The sequence below is a fragment of the Anguilla anguilla genome, chromosome 12 (assembly GCF_013347855.1).
Source record: "Anguilla anguilla isolate fAngAng1 chromosome 12, fAngAng1.pri, whole genome shotgun sequence".
Lineage (NCBI taxonomy): Eukaryota > Metazoa > Chordata > Actinopteri > Anguilliformes > Anguillidae > Anguilla > Anguilla anguilla.
In genome coordinates this window covers 26,653,791-26,671,734 of record NC_049212.1, presented here as the reverse complement: position 1 = coordinate 26,671,734, position 17,944 = coordinate 26,653,791, and the positions used below count along the sequence as shown (strand labels likewise).

At 39.1% G+C, this 17,944-nt stretch overlaps 3 protein-coding genes across 7 annotated transcripts in view; 1 reads left to right on the top strand and 2 right to left on the bottom strand.

Moving 5' to 3' along the window:
- LOC118209567 (CD209 antigen-like) overlaps positions 1-6,500 on the top strand; it is a 91,804-nt gene extending 85,304 nt beyond the window's left edge. For 2 of the 5 annotated variants that reach the window (XM_035385003.1, XM_035385004.1), the window contains 4 exons: positions 2,321-3,016; positions 3,150-3,301; positions 3,892-3,995; positions 5,446-6,500. In XM_035385003.1, the coding sequence (XP_035240894.1) occupies positions 2,321-3,016; positions 3,150-3,301; positions 3,892-3,995; positions 5,446-5,611 (1,118 nt within the window). In that variant the 3' untranslated portion in view covers positions 5,612-6,500. Of the gene's footprint in view, positions 1-85; positions 328-507; positions 583-1,472; positions 1,560-1,756; positions 1,859-2,320; positions 3,017-3,149; positions 3,302-3,891; positions 3,996-5,445 lie in introns of those variants that run through there. The other 3 variants (XM_035385002.1, XM_035385005.1, XM_035385006.1) reach the window with 3 other exon arrangements.
- Positions 6,501-7,466: 966 nt separating this feature from the next.
- On the bottom strand, positions 7,467-11,132 carry LOC118209564 (hepatic lectin-like). The gene is made up of 6 exons (XM_035385000.1): positions 10,668-11,132; positions 10,403-10,519; positions 9,963-10,097; positions 9,633-9,784; positions 8,840-8,946; positions 7,467-8,307 (listed from the first exon to the last, which is right to left on the bottom strand). The coding sequence occupies exons 1-6, from the start codon at positions 10,789-10,791 to the stop codon at positions 8,145-8,147; spliced, it is 798 nt and encodes a 265-aa protein (XP_035240891.1). The 5' UTR covers positions 10,792-11,132; the 3' UTR covers positions 7,467-8,144.
- A 299-nt stretch (positions 11,133-11,431) lies between these two features.
- On the bottom strand, positions 11,432-17,725 carry LOC118209562 (trichohyalin-like). The gene is made up of 3 exons (XM_035384990.1): positions 15,682-17,725; positions 15,354-15,455; positions 11,432-14,726 (listed from the first exon to the last, which is right to left on the bottom strand). Exons 1-3 carry the CDS (start codon positions 15,803-15,805, stop codon positions 13,423-13,425), a joined length of 1,530 nt encoding a protein of 509 aa, XP_035240881.1. The 5' UTR covers positions 15,806-17,725; the 3' UTR covers positions 11,432-13,422.
- Between the last annotated feature and the right edge of the window lie 219 nt (positions 17,726-17,944).

Sequence of the window (17,944 nt, the reverse complement as noted above, 5' to 3'; positions counted from 1 at the left end):
AAAGAACAGAGTGCATGATTTTACATCATACTGGGAGGCTGACGTGTACTCGGTGTGGGTGGGTCACCGTGTGTGTGTGTGTGTGTGTGTGTGTGTGTGTGTGTGTGTGTGAATGGGTGGGTCACTGTGAGTCTGGGTGGTTTCCCTGAGAAAGCAGACTTTGTCAGAATCGTTCAATTTCTCAGTTTGTTCCCTGTTCATCCTTGTCTTGCTTTCATCTCTCACTTAGCGTGTCCATTTTGTCCTTTATTCCACCTGCTGCTATGTCAAAGGGTCTGTTATACTTACCTGTGAAGTTCAAGAAGAACTTCTGCCATGATGCCGCTGGTAAGTAACCATTTTGTGGGAAATGTCTTTAAAACTCAAACTCTCTGAACATCTGTCGTTCATGAAAGCCATTAGCAATAGTAGTGTTACTTTGATCGCTGAGGCCTCTGCAATCATTTTACTACTGATTCTACTGCAGAAACAAATGCATTCATTCACTGAGTTTCTCATCTCTTTCAGTCGATCAAGCAAAGCAGTTAGATTCTGCAGTTGCTCTGGAGGAGCTGAAGGAGGCCGTGGCTTCCAGGAAGAAAGGTAAATCGTCTGAATGAAATGGGACTCCTGAGCTAAAGCTGGCAGTGCAGAACTCGACAGGTCCTGCCATTTGAAAATTCATACAACAACTAGAGTTTGGAGTGGTGCATGCCAGAGATAAGAATTCAGCACTTACTAAAAAGAGCAAAGATTCTGTTCATCTGTGTGTGCCGAGGAAAGCAGAAAGCTGCCGAAAGGTTAGTGTGATGACTGATTGACACAAAAAGAGAGACATTCATGAAACACTGCGAAGGAAACCAGCTTGCAGGTTTATTTTTGAGTGCAGCGCTGCCTTTTTCCTTCCTCTTCTTTGGTCTTCGGAACATGCCAGTAGCGACTGCAACACACAGTTGGCTCTAGAGTCACTCAGGGTATACACTATGTTCCCCAATCAGTAGGAATGCCAGATCATATATATGACTGCACATCCCAAACTTGGAAGAAAAAGAGAGTATGAGGAAGGAGAGCAGGGCATCAAATCTAAGGCACCAAGCATCCACAATATAATTCCAAAAAACCAAACAAACCAGGACAAAACAGAAAAGATCTTGTCACTGACACTGATCAAAACAAGTATGTATATGAGTTTTGCTCATTTGCACTTATATGCAATTTGTGGCACATTGTCTTCTACGAATCTGCAAAGTTTTGTAAGTTCACCATCAGGGAGGCAAATCTTTTTCATGATATGGGTCTTTATAATGATGTTTTGAGTGGTTAAAATTCTTCTATTACTTCTTTGAAAACGAATAATAACAGGGTGTATATGTATCGTCCATACTTGCCCCTCAAAAACATCTGAGAGGACATTTTAATAGTTAAAATTTTACAAAAGAGGAAGTTCAAATATGATGGTTCTCAAACTGACATCTATACTCTTTCTCTCTCAGTACCTCAGGCTGAAGATGCACCCGATAGTGAGGTGAAAACCAACTCTTCCTTCCCCCACCACACAGTGTCCCTCTGTGCACCAACAGGTCTGTCACACATATCCTGTTATGTTCAAAGTTTATGCACAGTACATACAGTAGCATGATACTACACAACAACAAAATGGGCACCCTCTCTGCAGTGCATATACACAGTGTAATGTTAACAGGTTCTCATTCATGTATGTTCAGGCAGTAATAATGACAGTTTAATTGTTTTGTTTTGCTAATGATTCTGGCCAAAGAGAAAAGTGGACAAAGCTCACTTCCCTACAGACTGGCTGCAGTGTGTCTGGGGCTGCTGTGTGCTCTCTTATTGACTGCCACATTAGTCCTGTGTGTCCTCTGTGAGTATGAAATACAATATGTGTGTGTTTATAGTATGATACACTGGTGAATCATTCTGTGTAAATGAAATACACTGAAATACGAAGAAGAAAACTATACATAGTCTTTGTCACTTATACTTCATGTCATGAGTCTCAATGTTTTATTCAATCAATTACATTATCCCATCACTTTCATTAAAAATTAAGCGAGGTTGTTACTGCTTACTTACATTTCCCATTAAGAAATGAAAAGGTGCATTTGCGTTTGACAAAGCACTAACCTGTATGAAACAGAACATCCTACAGTACTGAGATTGTGACATGGATGACAATTAATTAATAATCTACAGTAATCTACAGTAAGAGAAATGTAATATCTTGAAATAGTAACTGGGAAATAATATTCAATACCTTATATAAATTTGTAGGCACTCCTTTTTTACAGCAAAATTCATTCCAATTCCCCTCCTTGTGTTTTAGATATGCGTGTTGGAGAAGACAGTGCCCTACATCAGAATGATATGACAGTAGAAGGGGTTGTGGAACAGTTCAGGGCCAACTGTAGCATCCAGACTAAAGATGAGGACCAGCTACAGACCTTTTACAATGTAATGACTGAAGACAAGGGCCAGCTACAGGAAAACATCAAGAAATTGGCTGAGGACAAAGGCCGGCTGCAAAAAAACTACAACAAATTGGTTGAGGAGAAGGACCAACTACTGAAGAGCTACAACAAATTAACTGAGGACAAGGACCAACTACAGAAAAAATACAAGGCTATAACCGAAGACAGTGGTCAGCTACAGAAAAACTGCAGCACTCTGTCAAAAGAAAAGAGCCAGCTACAAGCAGACTACAATACCCTGGACAAAGACAAGAAGCAGCTAGTTGCAGATTACAATGCTCTGGCTAAAGAAAAGAGCCAGCAGGAAAGAGACTACAGCACCTTAGAGACAGAATGCCAAACTCTGACCAATGAGAAGAAAAGGACTGAGGAAGAAAGGAAGACACTACAACAACAACTGGAAGAAGAAAGGAACACGTTTCAAAAATGGAACCGTACTTTTACGGTTGTGCTGGAGAACAAAAAACACAAGGAACAGCTGCAGAGAGACTTTGATGCAGTGTTGGCGAAATCCCCCGTTCTGGATCAGTACTGTCCACTCAGCTCACAAAGTGAGTTGTGCTCTTCTTGCCTACATTACGCAGCAGAGAGACACCTTTCTCATCTGCTCATTTATGTGATTTCCTGTTTCAAATGTTTGCTATACATCTCTAATGGACAGAAACTTGTGTTCTTCCTGTACAGAGAGAATGTGTAAACCGTGTCCACAGGGCTGGGAGCAGTTCTACTCCAAGTGTTACTACTTCTTTACTGAGAGAAAGACCTGGACGGACAGTCGCAGTGACTGCATTAAAGAAGGGGCTGACCTGGTAGTTATAAAGAGTGAAGAGGAGCAAGTAAGATATTGTGTGAATGTGTGAGGTCATTTGAATGGGTGGATGAGAAGGTTACAGCATAGACCATTCATTATCCATAATACTGTTGACTTTTTCTCTCACATAAATTCAAGTAAAACTAAATTATGATTATTATCATTATCTCATTAATCAGTGTGAAGAAGAGAAAACAACCTACTTGTTGATATTGGGGAGGCAAATTGTGATGACACAGAGCAGTGTAGCCAGTGAAGAGGTTTACAACCTGCAATACCATGCAACAAGCCAGAACTGTGATGAATTGTGATCCAGACATCATGTTTATTTTCATGATGAATGGAATAAAATGATAAAACAGCTTAAATGTTTAAAAATACAAGCATACCATAATTGGTAAGGCAGAATGTATATGTATTTTACAAAAGCATAAACCTACACAGATTTTTGTATATGTGATTGTTAACTTCAGTAAAGTTCATTTATCAGTGTGGTGTGGTTCATGCTGTTGTTCAGTATCTGACAGATACAGAATGTGTTGGTGTGGACTGTGTGCCTCTCAGCGTCTCTATCAGCAGAGGGAGTAGTGAGAGTCATTCTGTGTCTGTGTTAAGGAGTTCATCACCAGATACACTAGGGATTATAACTGGATTGGACTGAGTGACTTGGAAACTGAGGGTACCTGGCTCTGGGTGGATGGAACCACTCTGCTGAAAGGGTAAGAAATCTTGCAGATGCATAACAGGGGACAAATATTTAGACAGTGGAGAAACTGAGTATTAAGTAACACCTCCATATCACATACACATATCTCAGCATGTCAAAAACATAGGCCTATTTGACTCCTGAAATGATCAGTGATGTGAATGACAAGATAAAATAATCAATTGGTTGTGTCTGTTAAAATCAAATATTCCTATGAGACCTCCAGGTGTTGGAGCACTTTAAGGAAAGCTAAAAGTTAGATTATTGTAGCTTGCAATGCACACTCAGTGTAAAGCCCGAATCACAAATTACTCAAGTCACAATTTGGAGACAGACAACATATATCAAAGTACAATTAAAGTGTATCAAAAATAAAGTTCAATTGCTTGTAGTAGCTTATATTTAATTATTAAGATTGATGCTCTATTAACATGCAAGTTCTAAGTTTAAATAATGGTGTTAAAAGGCCACCAGGTGGCAGCATGAGCATTATACTCACTGAGCACATACACTTTCAACATTCATTCATGCCAAATAAATACAAATTAAATTGCTGCACAACACTAACTATTGCGCACATGGGGGTGACTATTTGAATATTCTGACTGATCCCTATAAGCTAAATAATCGATCACAGTTTTGCCATAGAAAGACCCTATTTGTACCAGGTGTAAAATGGTCCAAATACTGTAGATTAATTATATCCTCTAACTATTTAAAAAATGTTTTGAATGCTGTTGACACCCTTGGAATTTCCCCTGAAACTATGATGATAATAATCAGAATAATAATGCTGGGATGGATGATGTTATCTGCCAGTTTAATTGTTGGCGGCGTGTACACCGCATGTATACTACACTGTTGTATACTGTGCTTCTCAGGGCTTCCAACAGAAATAACAACAAACCGTCTTTACAAACTTTAATCATTATACCATCGGACCTCATGTAAACACACAGTTCACCTACAGCTTTCAGTTGAGCAATCTCAAAACGTCAACGTCTTGACCACCAAGGGGCTTCTGCGAAGGGATCAAAGTTAAGGCACCAAATGTTGAACATGGCTAATCTTCCTAATTTGGAATGTCCAATCTACAGCTATATTCATACGCAATCCCTTCTGCTGATTAAGCATAGTGTAGGCACACAATTCTCCTCTGAAATATGTGGCATCACCAGCCTGCTTCTCACACTGTAGACCACAGCGCTACTTAGCTCACGTAGCGCAATTGGAGGAAGACCTTTTATATGCTGCTTGGGCATGCAGTACACATGCATCCATTGAACCAGAGTGGGTCGCTAAAAAGCAATGAAACACAGATCCCTATGTAACTGAACCCTCCCGGACTGGTAGCTCCGTAGGGCTGTGCAGAGTTGCCAATTGTGTCACCCTGTGGAGCTAAGGGCCACAGTTGGCACTGGCACGATCTGGATTTGATCCAAGTCTCTGTGGTTCTCTTACAGATTCTGGAGAAGTGGACAGCCAGATGATCATTTCTGGTTTGACAGTCGTACACAGTACCAAGATGCAGACTGTGCAGTTACTGTGCCTGGTGAGAATGCATGGATGGACACACACTGCTATTCGTACCGCAGGTTTATCTGTGAGACTGATGCTCTGCTCTTTTAAAACGTCCTTTAATTAGCAATGACGTAAAGCTGATGCCAAATGGGAAATAATGTTTTATGCCGGAACATGTTTAACCATTTTCTCATTTTGTAAGATGCTGAAAATTTCTAAACAGTATAACCAGACTAAAACTGTGCCTATGTTTGAGAGCTGTGCCAAGGGCACAAAATGGTGGCTGGCTAAAAATGTTGATTGCCTTCCATTTTATGAACCATATGCCCATACTGTAGTATGAAATATTGTAATATAAATCTGTGCTCACCAATGTTTGCATGTACATGTTGCCATTTTGCAGATGCTCTTATCCAGAGCAGATTACACAGAATATATTCATATAAAATTCATTTATACAGCTGGTTAGTTTGATCAAAGCAATTCAGTTTGAGAGCTTTGCTGAAGAGCACAGCACCACCACCCCAATCAGGAATCAAACCCACAACATTTGGGTTAACAGCCAGCTTCCAAACCATTAAATGACACTACAACCCTTCAAACAGGGGTCCCATCTACACTACAGCTCTTCAGTCAGGGACCCCACCTACACTACCAACATTCAATCAGGGGCCCTGCCTCCTCTATAGCCCTTCAATCAGGGGCCTTACTGAGACCACAGCCATCCAATTAAGGGCCCCACTGAAACCACAGCCCACCAATCAGGGGACCCGCCTACACTACAGCCCTCTAATAAGGGGACCCAAATCATCTGCAGAAAAGGTCAATTCTGGACACATTAGTGATCCCTCAGTGCCTTATGGACTGATAATAATGTATCATTGTGCCGGGCTGTTTTTAAGCATTCATGTTAATTACACATTCCCGCTGCTTAAAGGTATTTGTAATCAATCTTACAAGGCCCCTAAAAATTGTATGTGCTGCAGCCAAAAAAAAAGAAAAAAAAAAGAAATAATAATACTTGGGTCTAATAAAGACAAACCAGCTTTTAAAAGTTGTTTTGATTTCAGAATCCAAATGTGTATCCTAATTTTGTAGAAATGTGTGAACCAAATAAATCATTATTTTAAGTCTGAATAAGAGCATCTACTTGGTGATAATGTTGCAATGTAAAAAATAGACTGTGTGCTCAGTAACAGCTATACACAATGGAGGAAGAGAGACTCATAAACTCATTGCTAGCAGAGCAATAGATTAAACAGAGCTATTGAACAACGCTAGGAAATAAGCCAGGAATTTCATGTGAGCATAATGCACACTGTGAAAATAAATATTGTGCTTTACTGTGCTGAAAAGGTTCACCTTTACTTTTGCGTGTATAGCTTTAAGTGTCATATAGAAACTGTGTGATTGCTCCATCCGTCTGCTATATTATTTCAGTATGGAAAAACTGACCAGAAGAAAGAACAAAATGTGGTTCACACTTTTTTTTACAACTTGTGAGCACCAAAGCAACACCTAAAATAAAACACAGATGGAAAACAAGTGTACAGCTTATATCTGTTCACAGTCTAACTTAAGGCACACATTTTCCATTGACTTGTTTGTCACATCTGTTTCAAACTCTTGAGCGTACCGTTTTCTTGACACCAATGACCCTTTCTGAAACTTGAATGTGGTAAAACACCCAGGCTTTCTGCATTTGACCAATGAACATGCAGGTATCTGAATTAGAATAGCCTAACTCATGAGAATGATTCCCCCCAAAAGTGTGGCTGTTTACCACAATAAAAATAGCTCTGTGCTCTGCCTTATGTTAATGTTCCATGTTCTATCAAGTCATTTAAATCTCTCTCCTTTTTCTCTATCTCTTTCTCTCCCTGAACACAAGCCCTGCAGTAGAGTAACAGGTTTTACATATGTGGTCAGGTTGAAGTGACGAGGTAGAAATGATTACAAAGCGTTACCAAAAAACTTTTTGTTATTTATTTCAATTTCAAACATAGCAAATATATTTTACAGATGCATAATGCAATCACAACTACTTAAGTCAGCTTAATGGATTTTCAAAAACACATAGAAGGTCATCCGCTTGATACAGACAGAAAGAGATAAATGTAACAGGAAGCACACAGAGTCGCATACCAGTTGTTTACATGGGTACATGTGGTTTATGGCTTTAGGTCACAACTTCTGTTTGGTGAGCTATAGGTGAGCAGGTTTTAGTGACATACTCATTTTTAAAAAATTACTGAGAGCTCTTTTTATTTACATTACATTAACTTTTGTAGCAGAGTGATTGCTGTTGTAGGTTACAATAAATGTACAGTATCAACACCTCCTAATGAGGACCATTTTAAATATATGGTTTGTGATTATTTATACATATGTCCAAATTCAGAGAACCAACAATGCTATGATATTAAATCTACTCTGCATGTAGTCATTTCAATGCATTTAATAAAGCTTAGTCTCACAGACATATTTCTTGTTAAAGTAGCAGTATGAATATTCCATTTATCCCCATCAGTAATTGTGACCTTGTGCTCTGGTTATTGGAACAATGTTCGATTGTCAAACCCGGCATGATCATCTGGTTCTCCCAAGATAAAACAACCAAACTTATAATTACTAAAACTATTTAGGGGAGCAGAGCATTTGTCTCACAGATCCAATACTGGATGTAATCACAGCGATTATCAGCCCATGCTTTCTTACCAGTCATAGTCAGGGCACAGTCTGATTTTTCATACTTTTTCATATTAATCCAATAATGGTCATCTGGCTCTCCACTCACCCAGAATCTGTACGAGAAGCAGAGACACTGAATGAGACACAGAAGCTCTACTTCTCTGCTGTTTCCTACAGCGATACAGCGACTCCTTCACATTCTCTGTATATTGCCGTCTGTGATACTGCACTGTATGACACTGCAGAATATAGATGCAGAGTTTAGACAGAGAAGGCTTCTCACACCAAAATACTTATTCTAAAATCCACTTTCATTAGAGTACATTTCATCCATATGGAGTACCTTTCTCCAGATGTGGATAAATCCAATGTTAGAGTTGAAGTAACACTGATGACTAATGCATTCCATGGATGACTAGTCTGTATGTATAAGCTCTGTGGAAGATTACAGTGAAATTGATGACAACTACAAACACCAATTTCATATGAAAATAGGTTGATACTGGTGTATTCATAAATGCATCATACATGATGTCACTATAATGCCACTGGAGTAAAGGATCTGGGGATCAGAATGATCTGTTGGAGGTTTATATGATTTCCTGTTCAGTGTTTCGGCTGTACTGTGTCTGTTAGATTTCTTACCCTCTCTGCAGGGGGGTTCCATCCACCCAGATCCAGATACCCTCAGTTTCTAAATCACTTAGTCCAATCCAGCAGTGATCTTCTTTTGTGTGATTGGTGATGAACTCCTGAACACAGGCGCAGTATGACTCACACGGTAGTTATATTATCAGGTGAGACAGTACATTTGCAAGGAGGACAAAGAACAATGTATCAGGAAATTACTTGAAGATCAACAAAAATATTGCCTGTCACAATGTAAAAGGGTCTTATGTTAAGTCATAAAATAGCATGACGCTATAGTAATGGAATAAGACTTTTCTATTTTCGCAGTTTATTCTAAGATACATACTGTCCTATTTAAATTATTTATTTTGTTCATTTCTGATATTAACGGTGTTATAGCTGTTCTTTGTTGTACACCGAGAAAACACATCTTATGTAGCATTTGCATCTATAATCTATTATCTGTGATATAAGCGTGAAAGATTCTGGAGTATTTTTTGGCCTTTCTAGTGATGGTAATGTTGGGGGTTATAGGCACTGGGCTTTAGTAAATTGATTTAAATTGAGTATGCAAACAGATAAGTAGAAAAATCCACATTTCTCCAAGTTGCATATAACAAAATGAATACATATGAAGATCAATGGGACATGACCTTGCGATCCCCAGAAAGAAATTCCTGATGGAACATTTCACCCATTATGAAAGTCAGTCAATCCCATGCATGGTCTTATGGTCAAAAGCACATCTGACCCTTAATCACACATTGAATCCTGGAACTCATTGAATCACTCGCTCATTAATTCGCACCTGTTCCTCTTCACTCTCTATGACCACCAGGTCAGCTCCCCGTTTAATGCAGTCACTGCGACTGCTCATCCAGCTCTTCCTCTCAGTAGAGAAGTAGTAACACTTGAAGGAGAACTGTTCCCAGCCTTGTGGACAGGGTATGCACTCTCTCTCTGCATATAAAGCATGAGTTTTTGTTAAATACAGATGTACACTAACTTTAAAACAACTTAAACATGATAGTCAATATACTTTGAAACAAGAGTTTAAACAATCAAGTTTATTTGTCAAGTATTAAACCCTTTACTTTCTCTTTCACATAAAATCATTTGGCAGTGTAGCCCCACTCACTCTGTGCAATAAGGGGACAGAAACCATCCAGAAATGGGAGTTTCATAAATACTCCACTGTAGTCTCTCTGTGGCTGATCCATATCTTGATTCAGGGTGCTATTACAGGCCTTGAGTTCCCCCAGGACTGAACCATCTAGCACACGAGGTAAAATGTATTACAAATACAAGAGCATAGCATATTGGATCACCAACTCTACCCATTTTCAGGAATGAGAATTTACATTCTCAGGGCTTTTTCACATTTAACCAGTTTTCAGTTTCCATATTATGGAAGGGGGGGGGGGGGGGGCTGGGGGTACTACACAGCGGTATAAAACACTATAGAAAACAACTCAGTAGTGTAGTAGCACTAATGCATTTATTCAAATAATAGAAAATAATTAGCCCTTTTTTTTTTTAAGAAGACATATTGTTCGTCATACATAATATGATACTTACAGAGGACACACAGGACTAATGTGGCAGCCAAGAAGAGAGCACACAGCAGCCCCAGACACGCTGCAGCCAGTCTGTATGGATGTGAGCTTCGTCCACGTTTATCTATGGTCACAAGCGCTAGCAGAATAAAACAATTAAACTACCATTATTAAGGGCTGAAGATACATGAACGAGACCCATGTCAAGATTAAACTATGTGCATTGCTGAAAATGCAAGAGGGGAAACACCCATTTTGTACTACATGGTACGTACAGCTGTTCTTACCAGTTTGCTGAGCTCTTGGGTGGTTGAGTGAGGTCTGGTCCACCGTGCTGTACACAGCATGGTCTGAAGAAACAAGTCCAGTGTAAGTACCCTCTGAAAGGTGAGAGACTCTTGAGGCATTCATTGTCTGAATTTCCAATGAAGATCTTTATCTCTTTCCCCTGTTAAGTTGCTTTTGTATAAATGTGGGTTATTTTGTGGTCACAAGCATTATGGTTGAGAAAAAAAAAACAGCTCTAAGAAAACAGGAAGCTGCTTGTTTCTGTGTGCTAATATATGATGTAATGTACCACCAAAACTATTGTACACAGAGTACAGAGTCAATTACCTTTAATCTGGTAATTATGTAGTAAGAATAAATATCTGTAATTTTGGTAATGAGGCAGATGTTGCCCCTAAGCAACACTGGGCCAGGTACCTCTAAATAAATCCTGACCATAACCTTTAAGAACAAAATTCAAACCTGACTTCGGACCGGTGGTCACAAGCAGCTTCCACCCACACTATGTGAATGGGGTGAATAGTGGAGTTTTTGTTCAGTGATTGAAGGTCTGTAAAGCATATTGTTTACCACTACTTTCCCAATACAATGTCCTAATATAATTTCATACACTGCATAACACAGGTTTAAATGTTAAAATGCATGATTACACTTTACATAATATCTATTTAGATGCATTTATATCAGTTTGACAGTTTTTCTCTTACTTTTACAGATCTCATTTTAATGATACTCTTGCATTGAACTACATCATTACAAACTAGACAGCAGTGTGTGAAGTGGTACACCGGAAGTCACCTCACAAATAGTGACTGATCTAACTGGCTGTTGGTAAACTTAATCTAGATACACCCAAAGTCAAAAGGCACTTCTATGGTTTTTTCTTGATGTTTAAACTGCTCAACATAAACAGTAAATAATGTTTTTTTCTTTATGTGAGGGAATACTGGGGTCAAGGAAGGAAGAAATGGATGATAAATGGTCAGACTATAAAATAGAAATTTATTTCAGCATCAGACTGATGCACAGATGAATAAGCAAACTGACAAAAACTATCTGACTGGGACAGAGGGCCGTGTTTAACAGGTCAAGCGCTCTGTTGCCCTGGAGTCTGTGTAATGCAGACGCACCTTGAATGCACAGCTAGCCACAGCTGCTTATTTCAGGTTTACACAAAAAACATACAAATCTATACAGTCAACATGGTGGTTATGATTCTTTATTTTTGGATTTACTCCGTCTTAAATGAACACTCAGGATTGGAAAAGAAAAGACTTGCCCACTCGCTCTTATTAATTAATTAATTATTATGTTAACCATTCTCATGGGTAAATAAATACTATTATCCCATTTTTTGGAGCATCAAGCAAGCGTGTGAGTCTTTTCTTTTCCAATCCTAATATGTTCCTGTGACTTGAGTACATTGTCTTCACAATGTACTCAAAAATATGCTGCTGGTATATTTTTGCTGCTGGGTCTTTTACGCATATATAAAAACTTATGAAGTAAATTGAGTCATGACATCTCACATTTAGATAAAATATTTTAATTAATATATAAGTACATTTTACACACACTTCTCGGGGACTGGTCCAAAATAAGGAACACTGGAGCACACTATGCTCAGGTTAAAAGACTGTTTTAATGGACAGTGTAGACGTCTTCCTCTAAGTCAAAAAACAAACAATGCATTTGGGCAATATGACAAAATATACGGCAATGCACTGTAACTTTTAAAGTAAATGGCTTTGTCCACACACTGACAGGGGAGTTTTGGTGGCTCCAAAACTGAGCTATGATTGGGCCCCAAAATGGACAAATCCTCCAAAGAGTTTGATGATTGAAACCTCTTAATGTTATTATATGTTGTGCTAACCTGTAAAGGCTGCAGTTTTATGATGTCATACACTGTATTAAATATGACTGAATGCATTATAAAATGATTTTCAAACATTTTTGCTTTTTATTGCGATGCTATGATGATTAATCTCACGCTAAACTGTGTTATCTCCAAACTGGAAAGCAACATTAAAAACAGTACACAGGAAATTACCTCAAACATTGACTAGAATAATCTGCTCACTACTGCATGTACTTAGTTGACTTCCATCTGAATACATTTTCTCCAGAGACACAGAAATCCAAACGTCCTTTCAATAATGAGGTTAAATAACGAGTATGGCTTTTCAATGCTTTAATTACTCAATGAAATGACAAAATGTTTTTTAAATTCTCTTTTTTAGGAAAGAACAAGGCAAAATAGTAACACTATAAAACATTTTGTCATTTATTTAAACTTAACTCTGATATGCGGAAGCGTAAACAAACACGAAACTATTTCACAGGGGCAACATGAAATGTTTAACAGGCTAAAAGGCAAACACTCTGCTGCTATTGATACAGTGTAATGCAGACACATAATACAGCTTTACATCATACACATTTGGGCATAAATCTACCTTCTACAGTCAGTGTGGCTGTAATGAACATTATTATTTTATTGACATTGAGAATTGCAAAAAAGAATTGCACAAAATGCAAATGCATTTTCAGATGCATAGTGTGGATACAAGTATCTGATCCACAACTACTGAATGCAGCGAAACACATTTTGTCTTTAAAAATGCATGAAAAAATTTTTTTTACGCTTCATCTGCTGTGTTATTTATGAGCATCTTAGCCGATGAGCTTTGCTCCTCTGATACAGGAGAAAAATGTAACACAGGAAAGACATGTACCTGAAATCAATAAAAATCAAACAAAACATCTGAAGGGGTAGTACTGGATGCAACAGGAGACTCTGCTCAATCCTGCACCGTAGTATCTCAGTAGCTGGCCGTTCTCTTGTTTCAGGCAGTTGTAGTATATCTGTAGCTGGTCTTTCTCTTGTTTCTGGCAGTTGTAGTCTCTCAGTAGCTGGTCTTTCTCTTGTTTCAGGTGGTTGTAGTCTCTCAGTAGCTGGTCTTTCTCTTGTATCAGGCTGTTGTAGTCTCTCTGTAGCTGGTCTTTCTCTTGTTTCAGGCTATTGTAGTCTCTCTGTAGCTGGTCTTTCTCTTGTTTCAGGCTATTGTAGTCCCTCTGTAGCTGGCATTTCTCTTGTTTCAGGAGATTGCAGTCTCTCTGGAGCTGGTCTTTCTCTTGTTTTAGGAGATTGTAGTCTCTCTGTAGCTGGTCTTTTTCTTGTTTTAGGAGATTGTAGTCTCTCTGTAGCTGGTCTTTCTCTTGTTTCAGGAGATTGCAGTCTCTCTGGAGCTGGTCTTTCTCTTGTTTTAGGAGATTGTAGTCTCTCTGTAGCTGGCATTTCTCTTGTTTCAGGTGGTTGTAGTCTCTCTGTAGCTGGTCTTTCTCTTGTTTTAGGAGATTGTAGTCTCTCTGTAGCTGGTCTTTTTCTTGTTTTAGGAGATTGTAGTCTCTCTGTAGCTGGTCTTTCTCTTGTTTCAGGAGATTGTAGTCTCTCTGTAGCTGGTCTTTCTCTTGTTTTAGGAGATTGTAGTCTCTCTGTAGCTGGTCTTTCTCTTGTTTCAGGAGATTGCAGTCTCTCTGGAGCTGGTCTTTCTCTTGTTTCAGGTGGTTGTAGTCTCTCTGTAGCTGGTCTTTCTCTTGTTTCAGGCTGTTGTAGTCTGTCTGCAGCTGGTCTTTCTCTTGTTTCAGGAGATTGTAGTCTGTCTGCAGCTGGTCTTTCTCTTGTTTCAGGAGATTGTAGTCTCTCTGTAGCTGGTCTTTCTCTTGTTTCAGGAGATTGTAGTCTCTCTGTAGCTGGTCTTTCTCTTGTTTCAGGAGATTGCAGTCTCTCTGGAGCTGGTCTTTCTCTTGTTTCAGGTGGTTGTAGTCTCTCTGTAGCTGGTCTTTCTCTTGTTTCAGGCTGTTGTAGTCTGTCTGCAGCTGGTCTTTCTCTTGTTTCAGGAGATTGTAGTCTCCCTGTAGCTGGTCTTTCTCTTGTTTCAGGAGATTGTAGTCTCTCTGTAGCTGGTCTTTCTCTTGTTTCAGGAGATTGTAGTCTCTCTGTAGCTGGTCTTTCTCTTCATTTATGATTTTATTGGCTCCATGCTCCATCAGGTCTAAATAGTTGAAGGTTGAATAGTTCTCAGATAAATTTGTATTTCCTATTTCACCACTGTTCATTGGTGAAAACATTAACTCGAAGCCATATCAGATTTACTTTATCATCTGGTAAGGCTGCTTCTGAATTGTGAGGCAAACTAGGAAAATAAATCTTGAAAATATAATTCAAATTAATTGGGTTAATTGGGTCATTCAAATTTTAATTTGGGTTGCTGAAAAAAGATGGAAGCCATTGACTTATTTGTTCATTTAGTCAGGGCTAGGGGATTATGAAAAATCTTTCAGTTGTGCTCCATAAGGGTATTGCAGAATATATTTTACAATATGCATTTCAGATTATAGGGTTTGCTGCTCATCTCAATGAAATTTATTGCAGTCACACTCGCAAACAATGTATTGATGAGCATGTTGAATGGTTTTTTATTACGACAAGGCATCAACATCACATTGTAAATTTAACATAACTTTCAATATTCAAAATTTGAAAAATATTCAACTTCATTTCAATATTTAATATCCTACATGTGTCATAAACTGTAATGCAACACGACAGGATGGATTGAGTTTTTTCTTTAAAATTACATTTTACCAGGATCACAGTAAAGAGACAGACAGTTACTCACAGAGGACACACAGGACTGATGTGGCAGCCAGTAAGAGAGCACACAGCAGCCCCAGACACACTGCAGCCAGTCTGTAGGGATGCGAGCTTTGTCCGCTTCTCTCTGTGGGATAAACAATAAAAATGTTATTTTTACAGCCGGAATATTCCATCCCATTCTGAAGCAGTATCAACAGCTGCTCTTTAATACTCTGTACAGGTGTTCTTACCCGACTGCTACACTTTAATACAGTGCACAGGTGTTCTTACCTGTGTGCTGCTCTTTAATACACTGTTCAGGTGTACTGACCTGTGTGTTGCTCTTTAATACATGGTACAGGTGTTCTTACCGGTGTGCTGAGCTCTTGGGCTGTTGAGTGAGGTGTGTCCCATCACACTGTACACAGCACGGTCTGAATAAACAAGTCCAGTGTAAGAACCCTCTGAACTGTTTGAGACTGCCGATGCATCCATTGTCTGAACTGCCAAAGAAGGTTCTTTCCGTTGTCTCTGCTTTGTGCCTACTTTGTGAGTGTTCGTGTGGTCTGTAGCATTGTAGCTCAGGCCAGATACTGCTGTGACATGACAGGAAGATGGTCAGGCTATAAGTTAGTGAGGGCTCTATATATGACTATGACCATACAGATATTGGGACTTTCCACCTGTCAGTTGTAATTCTTGTACATGACAGACATGGACACAAGAGGATTTTTTGGGGGTTCAGGTGCTGTGGAGGAGGAAGGAAGCTGAAGAGGACGTGAAGGTGAGACGGGAAAATTAGCATGACACAACTAGTGAAAACAGAGATTCAGTAACACCCGAAAACCATCAAAATGACCATCATCAACATTTGCCATATATTTGAGCCAAGGCTTTATAATCCGTAATATTTAGGACTATCTGGTGTTTAATTTTGCACATCCATGAAGCTTGGTGTTAATCCCACCTATTACACTTTTGTATCCTCTCACATACCTACTCTATGCTAACAATACTCTCATGCTTGCAGCTGATGTCTCATATCGTTTCCGCTCCCTACACACCTCTGTGTATTTTAATGGCACAGGAAATGATCTCACACATACTCATACGAACCAAAAACAAACAAGAACTTTCTTTGGAAGCTTCTGTAAAATTATCCTCTCAAGTCTCAAACTCTGGCAAATCAACCATGCTGCCACCCAGATAGTTTTGGTCATTTATCATCAGGACAATGCAGCTCATTAGCATAAGCCAGAACTCGTCACTAATTGTCACGATACACAGTTATAGAACAGCAACTGGGAGTGGGTAATCAGAAACTATTCCAAACAAGGAGACTTTATTAACGCTACAATAGTCTGTTTCCTGGCTTGGCCGCTGGAACATAGGACAACCTATCGATTGGCAGACTGATTGATTTATTGAGGCCAGGCACCAGCTTACTTACATCAAATCACATTATTTTAAACATGCATTTCTGTTTCTCACCCCAGAAAGCAATGTCTCATAAAAGGTATTTAAAGCCATTCAGTCCTAATAAGGTTGTTCAGTTGACTCCACAAACCCTTTGAAGCACTTGTGCGTGAAAGCTTTGCAAGATCTTATCACTGTCTCACTGTCACTGCTTCCATACTTTGAATGAACTTTATCAGCTCTTTGTCATGATCGGAAGAGTGTTGAATTTTCTTACATCATGTACAAAATTTGAGTCAAACAACAAGCGGCCAAAACTGGGCTTTGTTTTTGAAGCACACTTCCTGGTCTTGTTGAGATATGTTGCACACAAGCGCCAGAGCAGTTGGCTCCAGTACATACAGCCACCCCTTTCAATGTAAGTCAATGGTAACAATATAGTCAAAATATTTCTTTTTGTCTGTACTTTTTTCCCCTTGCATTCATTCAGTTTTCACTACAAAAAAAAAAACTGTTAATCAATCAAACCCTCGGTTCTATCTCTGTAATTATTTTTTTTAATAGAAATTTTTTAGATTCTTTATAAAAAAAATTTAACTCAAGCCTGAAAATGACATAGCCAAAAATAAAATGTCTAGTATTCTAGAACTATTTTTATTACAGTCATAATTCTGGTCTCTTCTGAAAAGTAACCCTTGAGAGTGAACAGTCTGAATTACTCTGTTCTCTAAGAAAGTGACAGAAGCTCAAACACAGTGGAAGTGGAAGGTTTTTTCTCAACCAAAATATAATTATTTTTTGAATGCATGAAGATGCTTGGCAGGCGGTGCGGTTGGTAGCAGTGTTGCCTGACAGCAAGAAGGTTCTGGGTTTGAATGCAGCCTGGGCCTTTCTGTGTGGAGTTTGCACGTGCTCCCTGTGTACACATAGGTTTCCTCAGGGTACTCTGGTACAGTTCAAAGACACTAAATTGCCCATAGATGTGAATGGTTTGTGTGCCTTGCGATAGATTGGTGGCCTGTCCAGGGTATATTCCTGCCTCTTGCCAGCACCCCCCTCGACCCTGCCCAGGATAAGTGTGCATAGATAATGGATGGATGGATACAAATGGATACGTATGCATAAACAAACAGACAGGCTAAAAGGCAAACACTCTGCTACTATGGATACAGTGTAATGCAGACACTGCTGTCCATGTCTGCTTAGTACAGCTTTACA